This window comes from Mrakia frigida, assembly GCF_051309035.1.
Source record: "Mrakia frigida strain ATCC 22029 unplaced genomic scaffold BDY24scaffold_1, whole genome shotgun sequence".
Taxonomy (NCBI): domain Eukaryota; kingdom Fungi; phylum Basidiomycota; class Tremellomycetes; order Cystofilobasidiales; family Mrakiaceae; genus Mrakia; species Mrakia frigida.
The window spans coordinates 1,357,618-1,372,035 of NW_027481280.1; the positions used below are offsets into that span (position 1 = coordinate 1,357,618).

Genomic DNA, 14,418 nt, shown 5'->3' on the forward strand with positions numbered 1-14,418 from the left:
CGCTCCTGATGCTCCTCCTGACTGCCCGAAGGGTCGCTGAGCTTCGAAGGGAAATAGGGGAGGAGTTGGCGTTGGCGGAGTAGGATTTCCTGGAAGCTCTTGAGGGGAGGGCTGAAGAGGAGGGAGTATCGAAGGAAGGGCGACGAGGGGGAGTTTGGTACGAGGACGAGGGGTCGTTTGGGTGAAGGGAGGAGGAGGTGTTGAGGTTGTTGTAAGGTGAAGAGGAAGCGGTGGTGAGCCGTATACGATCGTCGTCGAACTCGTCTTCTGATGAGGAGGTGGAGTGGAAGGAGGTGGTGGAAGGGTCGTGGACGAGAAGACCCTCTTGGGAGGCGGTCGAGGGATGAAGGCTGGCGAGGTGATTGTGAGGATCCTGGTTGTATGAGGAGGAGAGTCCAGTGGGAGGGAATTCGATGGGACCTCCTGAATACCTTGCTCCTCCTGGATAAGATCCGTGGCGTTGCAGAGGGTCGTCGAGGTGGTCGTCGTGATCCTCGGTTGGGAGAAGATGTGAAGGAGAAGGGGAGAGGGGAACGACGTCGAAACCTCCTCCCGACCTCGCTCGATGATGAGGAGCGGTCCCTTCGTCGCCTAGCTGCTCTCCAGCTGATGCAGAGGAGAGCCTTCTCGACCAAGAGAGTCTTCGCGCCATCTGGGAGGGACTGGCGATGGAGGTGTTGATGGCGAGAGGCGATGCGGCTGGAGAGGCGGAAGGAAGGCGGCCACCGGGCGAGGGCGTTCTGGAGCGGAAGGAGGAGGAGAAGGATTGATTGGGATTCGACATCCTGAGGACGAAGGGGAAAGATGTGTTGGTTCGCTCTCCAAGGTACAAGAAGCAAGAAGGAAGGTCGTGGGTTGGAGAGGGAAAGAAGGAAGGGAAGGGGAGGTCGAGCTCACCGATTTCCGTTCGACGCAGTCCGTGCCGGTCTCGATGTTTGTGAGGGGAATATTCAGAAAGCGACGTAGAAGAGAGGCCATGCTAGCAGTGATGTCGGGAGAGTCATCGAAGCAGAATACAAAGAGCTGGTAAAATTGAAAGAGGAGGAACGAGACGCGTCGCTTCAGCCCGCCCGTCTCTTCCCGCCTCTCGAAAAGCTTCAGCGGTCTCTCTCTCTCAAGAACCGAGTCTCCAATATAGTTTCAGTCTCTTCCAACATCGCCAACAACATTACCGAAGAGCTGTGTCTCGAAGCTCGTCCTCGACGTCACATCAAGGGGACTCGCGACGCGTCGAAAAGAGAAAGGCGAAGAATCGGATCATGACCATCGAGGCTAGAAGTACGTCTCCTCCGAGTTGGTGACCTGAAGACTCTGAACGATCAACATAGACGGTTTGAAAGCCTCCTTCGCATCCTCCCCTGCTCCAACCAACCTCAAAGCCAACGCGAGCGACTGGAACCTCCCCAACTCCTCCTCCGACGGTCGAGGCTCATCGGGAACCTGCACGAGCGAGTGGTCTCGGAGCTTCGTTCTCCCTTCGCCAGACCTGCAGTGTACGGTGACATCCTGTGCGAATATCGAGTCCCGACATGAGGAAGAGCGACGATGGGATGAAGGTAGGGAGCGGCGGGAAGGTACTCCTCGTGGTCGGTGGAGAAGGGAGGCACGATGGTTGGGTAGGCGAGGACCGAGAGGTCGAACTCGGTGACGACTTGGAAGATCTAAGGGAGGAAGAGAGGGGAGTTTGGTCAGAGGGAGACGGGACAGTGACCGCAAACGTCGAGCTCACCTCTCCTTCTGCCTCAGAGAAGACCTCCTGCATCACCAACGATCGAAGATCAGCCAAGTTCGTGCAGCATGAGTCGACCGACGTCTCGCCGTACATTGTCGAGTAATGATCCCCAGAGGTGTTCGAGCAACACTCCTCCCCAGTCCCGCAATCGACCAGACAGACTCCTCTCTCCCCCTCCTCGAACGACATCTCTCTCATCTCTCCTCCACTGAGCGCAGCTTGTGCACGGGCAAGCCTGGACCTGGTAGCCAACGTATTCTGGTTCGCACGGGAACTTTTGATGGAAGGCGACGAGTTCGCAGACACCAGCGTGAGGGCAGAGTCCCAATCGATCGAGGACCTTGAGTTTTTGGTCCTCGATGAGCGATTCGAAGACGAGCTCGAAGATCTCGTGCGAGAGTTCGTTGGGTAGGTCGAGGATGGGGAGTCGAGGTGAGGGAGAGGAGGATCCATCGAGGAAGAGTTGGCCGTTTTCAAGTCGACGTCGAGTGAGGGCGAGGAACTCGAGGAGAGGTTTGTACGAGTAGTAGGCTTTGCAGGCTAATTTTGAAAGCAAACGGAGAGAAAAGAAGTCAGCGCTAGACTGGAATGAAATTCAGACAGAGACCTCCGCATACCGTAGAAGAAGGAGAGGCCGTCAACTGAAAGGGAGGGAGGAAAGCAGGAGGAGAAGGTCAACTCGTCGACCTTCCTTCCTGTAGCAGCCACCAAGTCTCAAAAAAAGGACATACTCTGGATCCCGTAAGCACAGTCAACAGTTGACACGACGTGCTGGATCAGGGACATTGTAGATCGAAAAGAGAAGCTCTGAGGGAGGATGGAAGTCGGGAGGGAAGGGAGGTCAACTCGGTCCGAAATCGATGAGCTCGACCCTTCCTTCCTTTTCGCTTTTGCCTTCCTCAAACCGCCAGCATCAAAAAAAGGGCTTTTCGACCAGACCGGGATGTTGCTTGCCTCTCCTTCGATCCGTGGTCGGATACTCAGCAAATCTTCATCCCTTTTTCGACCTCTATCGACGTCCCCAAGCTCCGCTTCCCTCCCCGCCATCTCCTCCTCCTCCCTCCCTTTATCTCCTCCTCGCCATGCTTTCCGTCCACCCTCTCGCAGTCAAACCTCTACATACCGCTCCTTCTCCAACACCTCCTTAACTTCTTCACCTCCCCGAATCTCCTTCCCACCTCCTCCGCTCCCTCGAAACCGACCGACCTCCTTCCTCCCCTCCCTCTCCCAAATCCACGTCCTCCCCTTCCTTCACTCCCGCGTAGAAGCTGCCAGAGAGTTCCAGTTCAATCAAGCCTATTTCGCTCCTTCGGGGAACTGGCAGAGGGTCAGAGACGCCTGGGTGTCAAGAACGGGAAAGAAGGACGCCGTCAAGGAGTTGGAGTTGACCAGGTTGGATGCGATTTATCTTCCTGGCTGGGCGGTGAGCGCAAAGATGGAGATTGGGGTGGAGAGGGAGAAGGAGGGCGGACAGGTGGAGTTGAAGGTGGTTTCGATGGAGACGGAGAGGTTTTTCTTTCCTGGTTCGGTCGATCTTTTCTCTTTCGCCGTTTGGGTTCCTCTCGCGACGCGTCACTTTCTGACTTTCGTTCTCTTTCGTTGTTTCCGCCTTCGTTCTCTGTTTTGCAGGAACTTCCAGTCCCATCCTCTACCACGTAACCTGCACTCCTCTCCTCTCCGAGCTCCCTCCGACCCTCAAACTCTTCAACCCTTCCACCGATCTCGTCCACGACACCTTCCCCGTCGAACCCATCCCCTTCGACCTCTCCCCTCTCCCCCTCCTCGACCTCCTCCGAATGAACGCTCCTTCCCTCGAACTCACCTCCTCCTCCAGCTCTACGACGCACCGGATCCACATGGTCGACCTCGACGAGAGAACCAGAGTGGGAGACCTCGAGCTGGAGAGGTTCGATTGCGTTCCGCTGTATCTACCGTTCTGGGCAGCGAGGTACAGAGCGGACGGGGAGGAGGTGTTGGTTCTGATTGAGGATAGTAGGGAAAAGGTGAGTCCACGGTTTCGCTTTCGCTTTTTTCTCTCGTTTGCGGTTGACTTGATCGTCTAGGCTGATCGCGTCGTGTTTCTCTCGCTCCGCAGATCAGGAAATGCCCCGTCCTCCTTCCCAGCTCCATGTCCACCGTTCCAGCGTTTGTATCTTTCTCTCTCCACTCTCTCTCTCCAACTCCAACTCTAACGCTTCCCTCCCTTGTTCTTCCCAAAGCATCCTCTCCTCCCCGAACCCCTTCCACCGGAAACCCACCTCGTTCGAACCCCGATCCAACTGTCCTCATCCTCGTCACCTCCTCCTTCGCTCTCCTTCGACGGAACCAACTCTGGAAGCGTTCGAGCTAGGGATCGAGCTGAAGCCTCTGATCGAGAAGGCGGTGGACGGTTGGTTGGAGAAGGAGGGGACGAGGGAAGAGCTGAGGGAGTTGAGTCGGTTGGGATCGAGAGGGGGGTTGAAGGGTAGAGGGGAGGGGAGGAAGGGAGGGAGGATCGTTGGGTGGGGGGAGAAGGAGAAGGGGAAGGATTGATGCAGGTTTGGGACCGTTGAGAGAGAGAGAGAGAGAGAAGACAAAAAAGGACGCGTTTTGGAGTTGACGCGTCTTTCTTTCGTCGAGGACCTTTCGAGTCAAAGAGATGGTAAAGATAAGAAAACTCATCATATCTCCATAGCTTCTCCTCCCTCCTCGCCGTCCACCTCCACCGGCGTAGACGCAGACTCCAAGAACGCCAGCTCGACCTTGGACCGAATGAGAGCGAGAGTTTGTCGAGCCGCTACTAGGGAGAGTTCCAGAGCTTGAGAGATCTGATCGAGCGCAGACACAAGAAACCGCAACGAGGTCAGCTAGCTCAATTGGATCCGCCGATATGTTCTCTTCGAAAAACTAGCAACAAAGAAAGACGCGTCGCAGAACTCACCTCCTCTTCGTCAAACTCGCCCTCGGCTTGAAACCAAACGACCTCCTCTCCCTTCCTCGCGCCCTCGCCTCCATCCGGACTACTCTTCACTCCCAACCCGGCTCCGAACGCCCATCCAACGCCAAACGTCGCCTTCGCCGTTCTTTCCTCCTCCCAGTCTGGATCGACGACCCAGTTCCCCTGCTCACTCACGACCACGCACGCTCCTACTCCAAGCCCGAGCATGCCCACGCTGGACGCGTCCATGGCTGCTAAACTCGCTGCGGTGAGTGCGAGAGCTTGCGTTGAGAGCGGGATGGACGGGAGGACGAGCGTTGGTGGAGGGGAGGAGAGCGTAGGGAGGGTGGGCAGAGGAGGAGCCGAGAGGGATTGGAGCGTGAGCAGGAGGAGGGAACGAGGGTGGGAGTGAAGTTGAAGGAGAGGGGAGAGCGACGTGAGCAGGGTGGTCGAGAGAGATTTGGAAGGGATGCCTGAGAGAGAGGAGAGGAGGAAAGAAGGGAAGAGGTGGTGAGCTCGGGAGGGTTTTTGAAACGAGCTCGTCGCGAGAAGGAAGAAGCGAACGAACCTGCCATCCCGTCTAAGGGGCGATGAGAGACTTCGAGAGTGGCTCGGTCTAAGCGTTCATCTCGGATTCGAACTTCTATAGGACCAGAGAAGGAAGCGACGAGCGTCGTGGGACCTGAGAGAAGAACGAAAGGAGGAGGGAAGGAAGGAGAGAGGCAAAGGTCAGCTTTGGAATGAGCTTGAACGAGCTTGGAAGTGCGCGTTCAAGTGTGAATCCTCGACGTAGAGTTTTGGGGAGGTACAAGGATGCTCTCGAGGAAGAAACAAGCTCGCGAAAAGCTTCCTCGAGGCAAGAGAGAGGTGGAAGGAAGCTCGTACTCACCCATCGAGACTCGTGCACTTCCATCTGCTCTAGCGAGAGTTCCGAAACGAACGGTAAACTCTCGTTGATCTACAGGTGAGCGGCCGTCGGCTCGGAGGAGGGTGGATTCAGAGGTGTCCATGTTTGAGAAAGAAGGAGGAGGGAGGGAGGGTGTCGTGGGTTGAGGGAAGGAAGGAGGTCGAGGGTCAGCTCGAAATCAGTTTGTTAATGGGGCGTGTTCGATTACAAAAACGGCCTTGAGGAGGTGAGCTCGAACGAGATCCCTTTGTTGATCCCCAACAACGAGCATCCCTTTCCTTCTCGCCCAGTGTTTTTCAGCGATCTCCTTTCTGTGAGTCTTCTCTTCCTCTCCACGCTGTTTCTTTCCCAATCAAGCTCAAGACGAAGGAGCAACGAAGCTCTTTTGTCGTGCTGACCTCCTCCCCTCCCCTCCCTTGCCTTCCTTCCTTTCTCTGTAGATCCCTCCATCAAGTCCGCCCTCCTAAAACCATCCTTCTCTCTTCATTAAGCCGATAAAGCTTCTCTCCTCCCTTCCATCGGCAAATCTAATCAAGCATGGCTCCCAAGCAGAAGAGACAGGTTCGTTTCGATCCGTTCCATCTTCCCTCCCCTCCCCTCCCCTCCCTTCCTCCCTCGCGCTCCCGCCTCTGCACTCTCTCAATAGAGTGCATGCCGACCCAGAGGAAGAAGAAGCGCCAGATATCTTCTCGATCTGGGCAGCTGGACTGACTTTCGTTTGGATCTTCCATCGACAGAAAGTACTCTTGATGGGAAGGTCGGGTCAGTCCGAGCTCACCTCGTCCCTTTTCTCCTTCGTTCTCGTTCGCTTCGAGCTGATTCTGAGCTCTTGCTTCTTCGGTATACAGGTAGTGGGAAGACATCGATGAGACAGGTCATCTTGTACGTTTCATCTCGTCTGTATCCAGTTGAGGGAATGAGGCCTTATACTTTCCATCGTTCGTCGAGCTGACCCGACTCTCTCCTTCCTCTTGTTCAGCTCCGCCAACTACTCCCCCTCAGACACTCAACGTCTAGGTGCCACCCTCGACGTCGAATCTTCCAACGTTCGACTCCTCGGAAGTCTCAGTCTGAACATCTGGGTGCGTTCTCGCCCTACCGACCTCCTCTCGAGTCATCTCCTCCTCGTTTGCTCACCTCTTTCCTCCTCGTTCGTTCGTTCGTTCGCCTCTCCCATCTTCTAGGACTGCGGAGGTCAACAATCCTACATGGACAACTACCTCGCCACCCAACGCTCCAACATCTTCAAGAACGTCGCTCTCCTCATCTACGTCTTCGACACCAAATCCACCGAATGGGACAAGGACGTCGCCTACTTCGAATCCGTCCTCGACGGCTTGCGAGAGTTCTCCGTCGACGAGGACGCGCCGCCTTCTGGGGAAGGTGGAGCTTCCACTGGTGCAGGAGGAGCTGGGGGGGGAGGAGGGAAGAAGCCTGGAGTGTACGTGCTGGTGCACAAGATGGATCTGGAGGAGAAGGAGGATCGAGCGAGGATCGAGAAGGAGAAGAGTGAGGATCTGTTGATGAGAGCGAGGGAGAGGGTTGGAGGGAGGTGTAAGGCTTTTGGAACGAGTATTTGGGATGAGAGTTTGTACAAAGTAAGTCTATCTATCACCTTTCTCCTTTTTGTACTCTCGAGGATGAGCCCGCGTCCCTTCGCTCGTTCGACGCGTCGCTGACTCCCTCCCCTTCGTTTCGTCCTCAGGCCTGGTCAACCATCATCCGAACCCTCATCCCTAACTCCTCCCTCCTTAGCTCCCACCTGACTCGACTTCGAGAAATCTCTTCAGCAACCGAAGCCGTCCTGTTCGAACGCCAAACCTTTCTCGTCGTAGCACGATCTCGTCCCCTCCCCGCTCGAGTGCAGGGTCCAGGAGGGAAGCTTCGTCGTCCCAAACCAAAAGCTCTGGTGACGGCCGATGGGGACAGTGGAGGGATGGATTGGGGAGAGGATCATCACGCCGAGGGAGGAGGAGTGTGGGAGGAGACAGAGGTGGACGTGGGAGACTCGAAGCGGTTCGAGAAGATCAGTGAGATGATCAAGAGTTTTAGGATCTTTTTGCAGAAGTGAGTCAGTCAGAAGACTTTTCTTCCGTTCTTCTTTGTTTTGTCTCTCGCTCGCTCGGGAGAAGGAAGGACCGCGTCGAACTGACCTTCGTTTCTCTCTCTCTCCCTTGTTTCCGTTCAGCGGCGACGACTCAACAGTCTACTATGGATCCATCATCAACTGGCAGGTTGATCTCCCCAACTGCTCGATATCCATCGAAGCCTTCACGTCCAACACCTACTGTCTCGTCATCTCCAACGATCTGAGAGCAGGTGAGGTGGTCGTCGCGTCGTTCCCTTCCCTTCCTTCCCACGTTTTTTTCTGACGTCTCTTTCTTTCTTTCGCTTCGTTCGCACCTGCAGACGCCAACCACCTTCTCGACTGCATCCGAATTGCCAAAGAACACTTCGAGGAACTCTCGACGGGGACGGTCAAGCGTCGATGCCCGTGAGTCTTCGTCTCGTCTCGTCGCGTCCTTCCCTTTCTTCCCTCCTTGTTCTTTCACTCGCTGACTCCTTCCCTTTGCCCCCTCCCCCCTTGCCCATTCGACCTCCAGGATCTGCGCCGTCGACCCAGCGATCAACTACCAGTACGAGCCGGAGGCTTCAAAGGCAACCGGTTTAGGGTTGGAGGGTGCGACCGAGGCGGTTTCGTTGGAGGGATAGATTTACTTTCGTTTGAGCGTGCCTGCGCTTCGAATATCATGACATGACGATCATTTGTGTTGGTTGTTTCTGGGTCTCCCATATTTTTTTGTTTTGCGGGAGGAGAAGAGGAGAGGAGAGGAGAGGAGAAGCGAACGAGTTCGACCTCGACACCCATCATCTCCTCTCTCCTCCTTTCCTTTCTTCAAAGAGATTATGACCATCTACTTCGACCTAATCCAACACGCCACTTCCTCCGTAGAGTTTGCTTACGGGGTCGAAGGTGAGTCTCAGTCCCTCTCTTGGATGCGGCGAAGAAGTAGAACAGAAAAAAAACGACGAAGCTCACACCCGGATCCCTTCCCTCCTTCAGTCGAAGCTCTCTCATTCTTCTACAGTTAGCCTAGCAGTACTTCTTTCCACGTTAATCGGTTGACTGATCCAAATCTCTTCTCTTGTACGTTCCCAGCCTGCGAAGCCTACCTCTCCTACCGCCCTCTCCTTCGATTTCTCGCCCTCGCTCGGCGTCGACTCCAAAACGGCCAACTCTTCCTCGATGGATCCTCCTCTCCCTCCAATCGACTCCCCATCCTCGACCTACCCAACGAACTCTCGCACGAGATCTTCAACCTCGTCTTCAACTTCCTCCTCGAAGAGGAGAAGCTCAAGGTCCTCCATCGTGTAGGACTCTGTTCTCACGCGGGCGCGTGCGAGAAGTTCGTCTTCTCCTCCGATGACGACGACGAGCCAGGATGGTTCCATGGCGAACTTGAAGAGTTCAGGGAGCTCTCTTTCCAGAGGGGGGAGGGAGGGGTCTGCTTGATCGATCTATACAGAGGTCCGTGCTGCAGACACTTGGAAGCGGACGCGGACGAATCGAGCTGTCGGGATGATCACGGCTACAGCGAGTGCGAGGAGATGTCCTACGAGCGAGCGGAGAAGATGAACAAGATTATGATCGAGGAGAAGTACACGGTGAGCTCTCACGGCTCGATTCTGGTTCGAGCGACATCGTCGCTGACGTTCGTCGTCGTCCGTCGTTCGCTGTTCACAGATCACCTCCCTTCTACTCGACTTCAACCTCTCCATCCTCGCCTACCCATGCATCGCCCCAGTCTACTCGGGCCAGTCAAAGTACGGGTACCCGTGGTGTCTCCCGACTCACTGCCTTCCCGTCGCTCTTGGACTTTCTCGACCCGGCGAGACCCACAGGAACGAGGACGATCAAGGAGACGAGGAAGAAGTCAGCGGTCCTCGCTCGAACCTGGACCTCGTTGCTCTCTCTCGCTCCGACTTCACCTGCGGAGCGAGACAGAAGTTCCAGGATCACGCTGTTCTTCGGGTTCCCGATCTCGTTCGACTGACGAGGGAGGAGGAGGAGAGGTTCGAGAGGGTTGGTCGAGCTTTGAGGTTGAAGAGGGAGGGGCAGGATATCAAGGCGGAGATGCTGGTTGTTCAGTCGATGAAAGTTAAGAACACTACCCTCGGTTAGGTAGCTGTCGAGTTCGATTCGAATGGGTTCTTCGTCGCGTCGCGTCTTCCTTTTGTCTCTCCGTCTGTCTGACCCCTTCGGAAGAAAAAGAGACCAGATCACGGGCGCTATCGATATCTGTGATAGCGGCTTCTCTTTCGTAGCTTTCCAGGCGAAGGAAAGGAAACGGCAGCGATCTCCGTCGCGTCGGAAAGAAACGACAACGACCAACTCAAGTCGTCTTCTGTTTCCTAACCCAAACGCTTGAAAACCTCATTTGAAACGAAAAAAAAACGATTACGATCCATCTAAGCAGTAGCAACGAGCCAACTCTCCAAACCACCAACCCTCAAGGGTCTTCGACGCCCTCGACCCTCTTTGCCTCCTGCCCACCCCCTCCCTCCTTCCTCACACCGCCTTCCCCCTCCTCCTCCTCCTCCAGCACGACCAACTCTCCAACCCTCCACAACTCGAACGCGCCCTCCTTCTTCTTCCCCTTCCATTTCTTGCTCACCCCTCTCGCCCTCATCTCCATCCACAACCACCTCCTCGTCCTCTTGGCCAGATGCTCCCCCCCCCACGTCCCCCAATGAATGCCGACCGCTCTCCCACCGCCAAGCACGTCAAACAACTCAACAGCATCCGAAGGGGTCAGGTGACCGTGGGAGGTGAGGATCCCGAGGTTCGGCGAAGGGAGAGGGAGGGAGGAGAGAGGGTAAGGGAGGAAGGAGGTCAGGTAAGGGAGGGAGGAACCGGGCGAGATGGGCAGGAGGAGGAGGGAGAAGGGCGAGAAGAGGGAGGAGATTTCTGTGAGAGAGGAAAGGGAGGGAGGTTAACGTTGAGAGACAGAGAGAGATGCGAGACGAACCTTTGAAAGCTGGACAGGCAGAGGAGGAGTCGGAAGAATCGGCTCCGTAGAGACGATAACCGGTGTCCCTATCGATCAAATGAAACCAAACCAAAATAGGAAGTGGTCAGCTTTCGAATCGAAACGAGGAAAGAACGAAAAGAACAAAAAAGAGAGACGCGTCGACTCACCCGGCGAAATACGTCTTGAACCTCATCCCGTCCCAGATCTCCTTCGCAGGATCCAAGACGTCCTTCTCCTCCTCCTTCTCGTTCACCTCCCCTTCCTTCTCCTTGTGCAACCCAACGACCCACGAGCACCAAAGCGTCGTCCCCTGACTCCCCGGTCCCCTCCCGCTCGAATGCTGACTCGGCGTGCAAGCGACTCTCAACCTCGTCGTCCCCTCGTTCTCCTTCTTCGTGGAAGGAACCTCGACTTCGACCTCGTCCCACCAGTCGCACTCGGTGATCCGTTCCTCGGGGATCGGAGGCGAAACGACGAGGGAGAGGAACCAGCTTTTGAGACCCAAGGGAACGAAGAAATGGAGGGTGGCGAGGTTGTGAAGCCAGAGCTCGGTGATGGTAGAGAGGGAGAGGTGATCGTAGTGGTCGTGGGAGATGAGGACGAGGTGAATGGGCTGAGGGGAACGAACAACGAAACGGAAGCGGAACCCGAAAATGATCAGCGAGAGAGAGAGGCGACGCGTCGGTTTGGATTCGAAAACAAAGTAAGATCGAGCGGGAAACCGAACTCACTGGCAGATCCGGAATCAAACAGGGAGCCTCTACATCCCTGATGGGACCCACCCAGGTACTAGGCGAGCACCTCTCTTCAAACACAGGATCGAACAACACGCCCACCTCCCCTTCTTCCTCTTCCTCCCCTCCTCTTTCTCCTCCAGCTCTCGGCATCATCATCAAGAAACTAGCATGTCCCAACCACAACCCTTTCACCTTCCCCTTCCCCCTCCCCCAATCCGTCTCCCCGACGTCGAGCTCAACGGGGTGTTTGCCCTCCTCGGTATCGTGGTCGTCAGGGTGAGGTTCCAGCGCTGGATCGGTGAAAGCGTTCGTGATCGTTGCTAGGTTGGAGAGAGGAGAGCGGTGCGAGGGCCAAGGGTTCTTGTACGTTTGGGTCGGGTAGAAGTAGGTGGGAGTGTTGTGGTGGAGTTTCGGGCGAGGAGGGAGGCGGGAGGGGAGGAGATGGACGAGAGGGTGGGAGGGAGGGGAGGTGAGGAGAGGGGTGGAGGAAGCCATGGCTGAGAGGGAGAGGTCTGGGTTGAGGGCGATGGAGCTGGGCGAAGAGGCAATTTATATGTAGAAGTGAGCATTCGACGAATCAATCTCGAGGTTCCTGGGAAGACGAGAAGAGCGGGAAGAGCTCACGAGGTTGGGACGAGGGAGAGGAAGGGAACGAGCTCAAAACGTTGGTCGGTGCTCGCCGTTGATGATTGCAGCTGTGGAAGGAGCTGGTTGGGCGTTGATGCTACGCTGAGATAGAGAAGGGAAGACGCGGTTTAGTATGGTGCTATCAGCTCAGCCGAGTATGAAAAAGATCGAAGGAAGGAAGCTCACGCAAAAGGTGGGAAGGAAGGGCTCGAAGAAGATGGGCTGGATTTCTCGTTCTTGTTCGTTGAGATTCAGCTGCTGAAGAAGATCAAGAAGAGCGAAAGTCAGTCACTCGGTCGATAGATACTCTCAAGGCCCTCAGCTGAGAAAGAGGCTCACCTCCAAAGCTTGGGGAAGACAGGAGGAGGAAGAGGGAGGGTGGAGCAAAGAGAGGAAGCCTGGTCGATGACGGCGACTCTTGCGATTTCGGAGTTTTAAATGGTCCAGCAGGCTCTTGGCAGAAGATTTTCTGCATCCGGGCTCCTCTCACTTTTCAACGAAGGCAAGAAGAGCATCAAAAGACGAGAAGAAGCAAAGTAAAAAAGGGGAGAGCAAAGCCAAAACGAAGACGCGAAACTCCCTCCGCTCGGAGCGCTCTTTCAGCCCTCGAGAAAACTACAACCGAGAGAGAACTTTGAAGTGATTAAGCGTGATGCTTCTTGATGAAAGCGAGGACGTTGGCGACGCTGAGAGTCCAAGAGGAAAAGGAAAGGGAGGTCAGCTCGAGCGAGCAAAGAAAGAAAGACGAACGTGTCGGCGACTCGACTCCAAACTCACTCATCAGCAGGCTTAACCCCGATGGAAGCCTCAACAAGCTTCCCAGTTCCCTTCTCGAAGATGAAGTGGGAGCGCTTGGAACTGCCGACGAGGAAGAAGAAGAGAGAGCGAGTCCGTCAGCGCTCTCGCACGCAAACGGGCCGACGGTGTCGCTGCAGGCAGACAGACTCACGCGCCGAGAGCGTTGAGGAGCTTGGAAGAAGGATCAGAGAGCAAAGAGTAGGTGAGACTCTTCTTCTCTATCCACTTGGCTTGAGCAGCCGGCTTGTCTTTGGACTGGGGGAGAGGAGAACGAGAGAGATGGAACGGGGTCGAGGTCAGCTCGGGTACGACGAGATCGACCAGGGGAGCTGAAAGATAGCGCTCACGAGACCGTAGATGGTGTAGCCAGCGGAGGTGATGTCGTCTTTAGAGTCTCGGTAAGAGCAAGCTTGCTAAACGGGGAGTAAAAGGTGAAGCAAGAAGACGCGTGAGCCGCTCTCTCTCTATCTCTCTCTGTTTCCACCCTCCTTCACTCTCAGTCGCGTGTCGTTGACAGCGAGACACGGAGCTCTTAGTTCAGAAGAGAAGGCGTAGAGGAAACTTACGGTAGTGCATCCAGGGGTGTCGGCCTGTGACGAGATCGAACGGTCGATGATCAGCTTTTGCGAGCGAACGACGACGAGGGATGAGGCCAGCTTCAGCCCACCTTGGGGTAAACGAAGAGGACGAGTCCTTTCTCTCCAGCTGTGATCGCGAGAAGAAGAGAAGAGTTACAGGACGCGTTAGCACACACTCGATCCGATCTCCTCTCCTGTTTCGTTCTCCTCGAGGAAAGGCGAGCTCACCGATCTTGGAGACATCCACATCCTCTCCCTTCTCGTTCCTGTTAGAAATCAGATTGTCATCTTCCGCATCTCTAATACGAGTCAGAAATACGGGAAGAACGATGAACTGACTGAAGAGTGAGCTCAGGCAGAACGTCTCCAACCTCGAGCTTGGAGATGGCGGGCGAGGGCATGGCAGCTTCAGCATCCTTCTCTGCATCCTTCGCCTTCTTGGGAGCAGCAGCTTTCTTGGATGCCTACGATGGAACAAATCCAACAAGGCGAGGAGAGGTGGGGGAGAGTCAGCTCGAGAGGGGAACGAAAGGACGCGCCATGTTGACAGAACGAGGAGAAGGGAAGAGGGAAGGTTGAGCTCACGGGTTTGGCAGCAGCTGGAGCAGGAGCAGGGACGCCAGCAGACCTGGAGGATTTCCTAGTGGGCTCGGTGGGCTCTTTGGTGACTTTGGGCATGGCTGGTAGAAGAGGAGTTGAAGGAAGGGAGGAGAGAGAGAGGATGGAAGTTGAGTGCGAAAGGAGGAAAGGCGAGAGAGAGTCGATGGGTCTGTTGTCGGCTGTTCTGCCGTGTGTTTCAAGAGAAAACATTCACTTTGATGAGCCGGTCGACATTCGTATACACTGAGCAACGTGATTATCAATTTTGCCTGATCTCTGAGAAGATACCAGCGGCTTGACGACCGTTTCAAGCAACACCCTCGCGACCGCTCTTCGTTCAGTCGAGCTCACCCTTCGAGCTTCGAGGTCTCCTTCACAACGATCACTCATCACCCACAACAGAAACGGTCAAACCAAACAGAAAATCTTCCCCCTCGTCGACACTTTCTCTCACCTCCAAGGATGGCTCCCGTCATCGCTTCCACCCTC

At 55.4% G+C, this 14,418-nt stretch overlaps 7 protein-coding genes across 7 annotated transcripts; 3 read left to right on the top strand and 4 right to left on the bottom strand.

Annotated features, from left to right (window-relative positions):
• Positions 1-1,329: 1,329 nt before the first annotated feature.
• Positions 1,330-2,322, bottom strand: BDY24DRAFT_13572 (uncharacterized protein). Its single transcript, XM_076636039.1, has 3 exons — positions 1,824-2,322; positions 1,730-1,756; positions 1,330-1,661 (listed from the first exon to the last, which is right to left on the bottom strand). The coding sequence occupies exons 1-3, from the start codon at positions 2,183-2,185 to the stop codon at positions 1,430-1,432; spliced, it is 621 nt and encodes a 206-aa protein (XP_076501400.1). The 5' UTR covers positions 2,186-2,322; the 3' UTR covers positions 1,330-1,429.
• A 34-nt stretch (positions 2,323-2,356) lies between these two features.
• Positions 2,357-4,202, top strand: BDY24DRAFT_13575 (uncharacterized protein). Its single transcript, XM_076636041.1, has 3 exons — positions 2,357-3,255; positions 3,362-3,735; positions 3,828-4,202. Exons 1-3 carry the CDS (start codon positions 2,550-2,552, stop codon positions 4,080-4,082), a joined length of 1,335 nt encoding a protein of 444 aa, XP_076501401.1. The 5' UTR covers positions 2,357-2,549; the 3' UTR covers positions 4,083-4,202.
• Positions 4,203-4,372: 170 nt separating this feature from the next.
• RRP46 (exosome non-catalytic core subunit RRP46) lies at positions 4,373-5,729 on the bottom strand. The gene is made up of 4 exons (XM_076637632.1): positions 5,539-5,729; positions 5,218-5,331; positions 4,653-5,122; positions 4,373-4,539 (listed from the first exon to the last, which is right to left on the bottom strand). Exons 1-4 carry the CDS (start codon positions 5,657-5,659, stop codon positions 4,393-4,395), a joined length of 852 nt encoding a protein of 283 aa, XP_076501402.1. The 5' UTR covers positions 5,660-5,729; the 3' UTR covers positions 4,373-4,392.
• Positions 5,730-5,813: 84 nt separating this feature from the next.
• On the top strand, positions 5,814-8,321 carry BDY24DRAFT_374547 (Gtr1/RagA G protein conserved region-domain-containing protein). The gene is made up of 10 exons (XM_076638436.1): positions 5,814-5,869; positions 5,997-6,117; positions 6,294-6,318; positions 6,405-6,438; positions 6,536-6,638; positions 6,741-7,154; positions 7,262-7,623; positions 7,745-7,875; positions 7,966-8,050; positions 8,160-8,321. The coding sequence occupies exons 2-10, from the start codon at positions 6,094-6,096 to the stop codon at positions 8,266-8,268; spliced, it is 1,287 nt and encodes a 428-aa protein (XP_076501403.1). The 5' UTR covers positions 5,814-5,869; positions 5,997-6,093; the 3' UTR covers positions 8,269-8,321.
• A 66-nt stretch (positions 8,322-8,387) lies between these two features.
• BDY24DRAFT_437703 (uncharacterized protein) lies at positions 8,388-9,739 on the top strand (the record flags this gene model as incomplete). The annotated part of the gene is made up of 5 exons (XM_076644289.1): positions 8,388-8,530; positions 8,621-8,644; positions 8,717-8,963; positions 9,084-9,222; positions 9,302-9,739. The coding sequence occupies exons 1-5, from the start codon at positions 8,464-8,466 to the stop codon at positions 9,737-9,739; spliced, it is 915 nt and encodes a 304-aa protein (XP_076501404.1). The 5' UTR covers positions 8,388-8,463.
• Positions 9,740-10,067: 328 nt separating this feature from the next.
• BDY24DRAFT_411334 (beta-lactamase superfamily domain-containing protein) lies at positions 10,068-11,821 on the bottom strand (the record flags this gene model as incomplete). The annotated part of the gene is made up of 4 exons (XM_076642912.1): positions 10,068-10,525; positions 10,587-10,654; positions 10,757-11,202; positions 11,321-11,821. 4 exons carry the CDS (start codon positions 11,819-11,821, stop codon positions 10,068-10,070), a joined length of 1,473 nt encoding a protein of 490 aa, XP_076501405.1.
• Positions 11,822-12,596: 775 nt separating this feature from the next.
• DOT5 (thioredoxin peroxidase DOT5) lies at positions 12,597-14,007 on the bottom strand (the record flags this gene model as incomplete). Its single annotated transcript, XM_076642913.1, has 9 exons — positions 12,597-12,639; positions 12,731-12,811; positions 12,903-13,006; positions 13,099-13,164; positions 13,318-13,341; positions 13,419-13,456; positions 13,558-13,595; positions 13,669-13,793; positions 13,915-14,007. The coding sequence occupies 9 exons, from the start codon at positions 14,005-14,007 to the stop codon at positions 12,597-12,599; spliced, it is 612 nt and encodes a 203-aa protein (XP_076501406.1).
• Between the last annotated feature and the right edge of the window lie 411 nt (positions 14,008-14,418).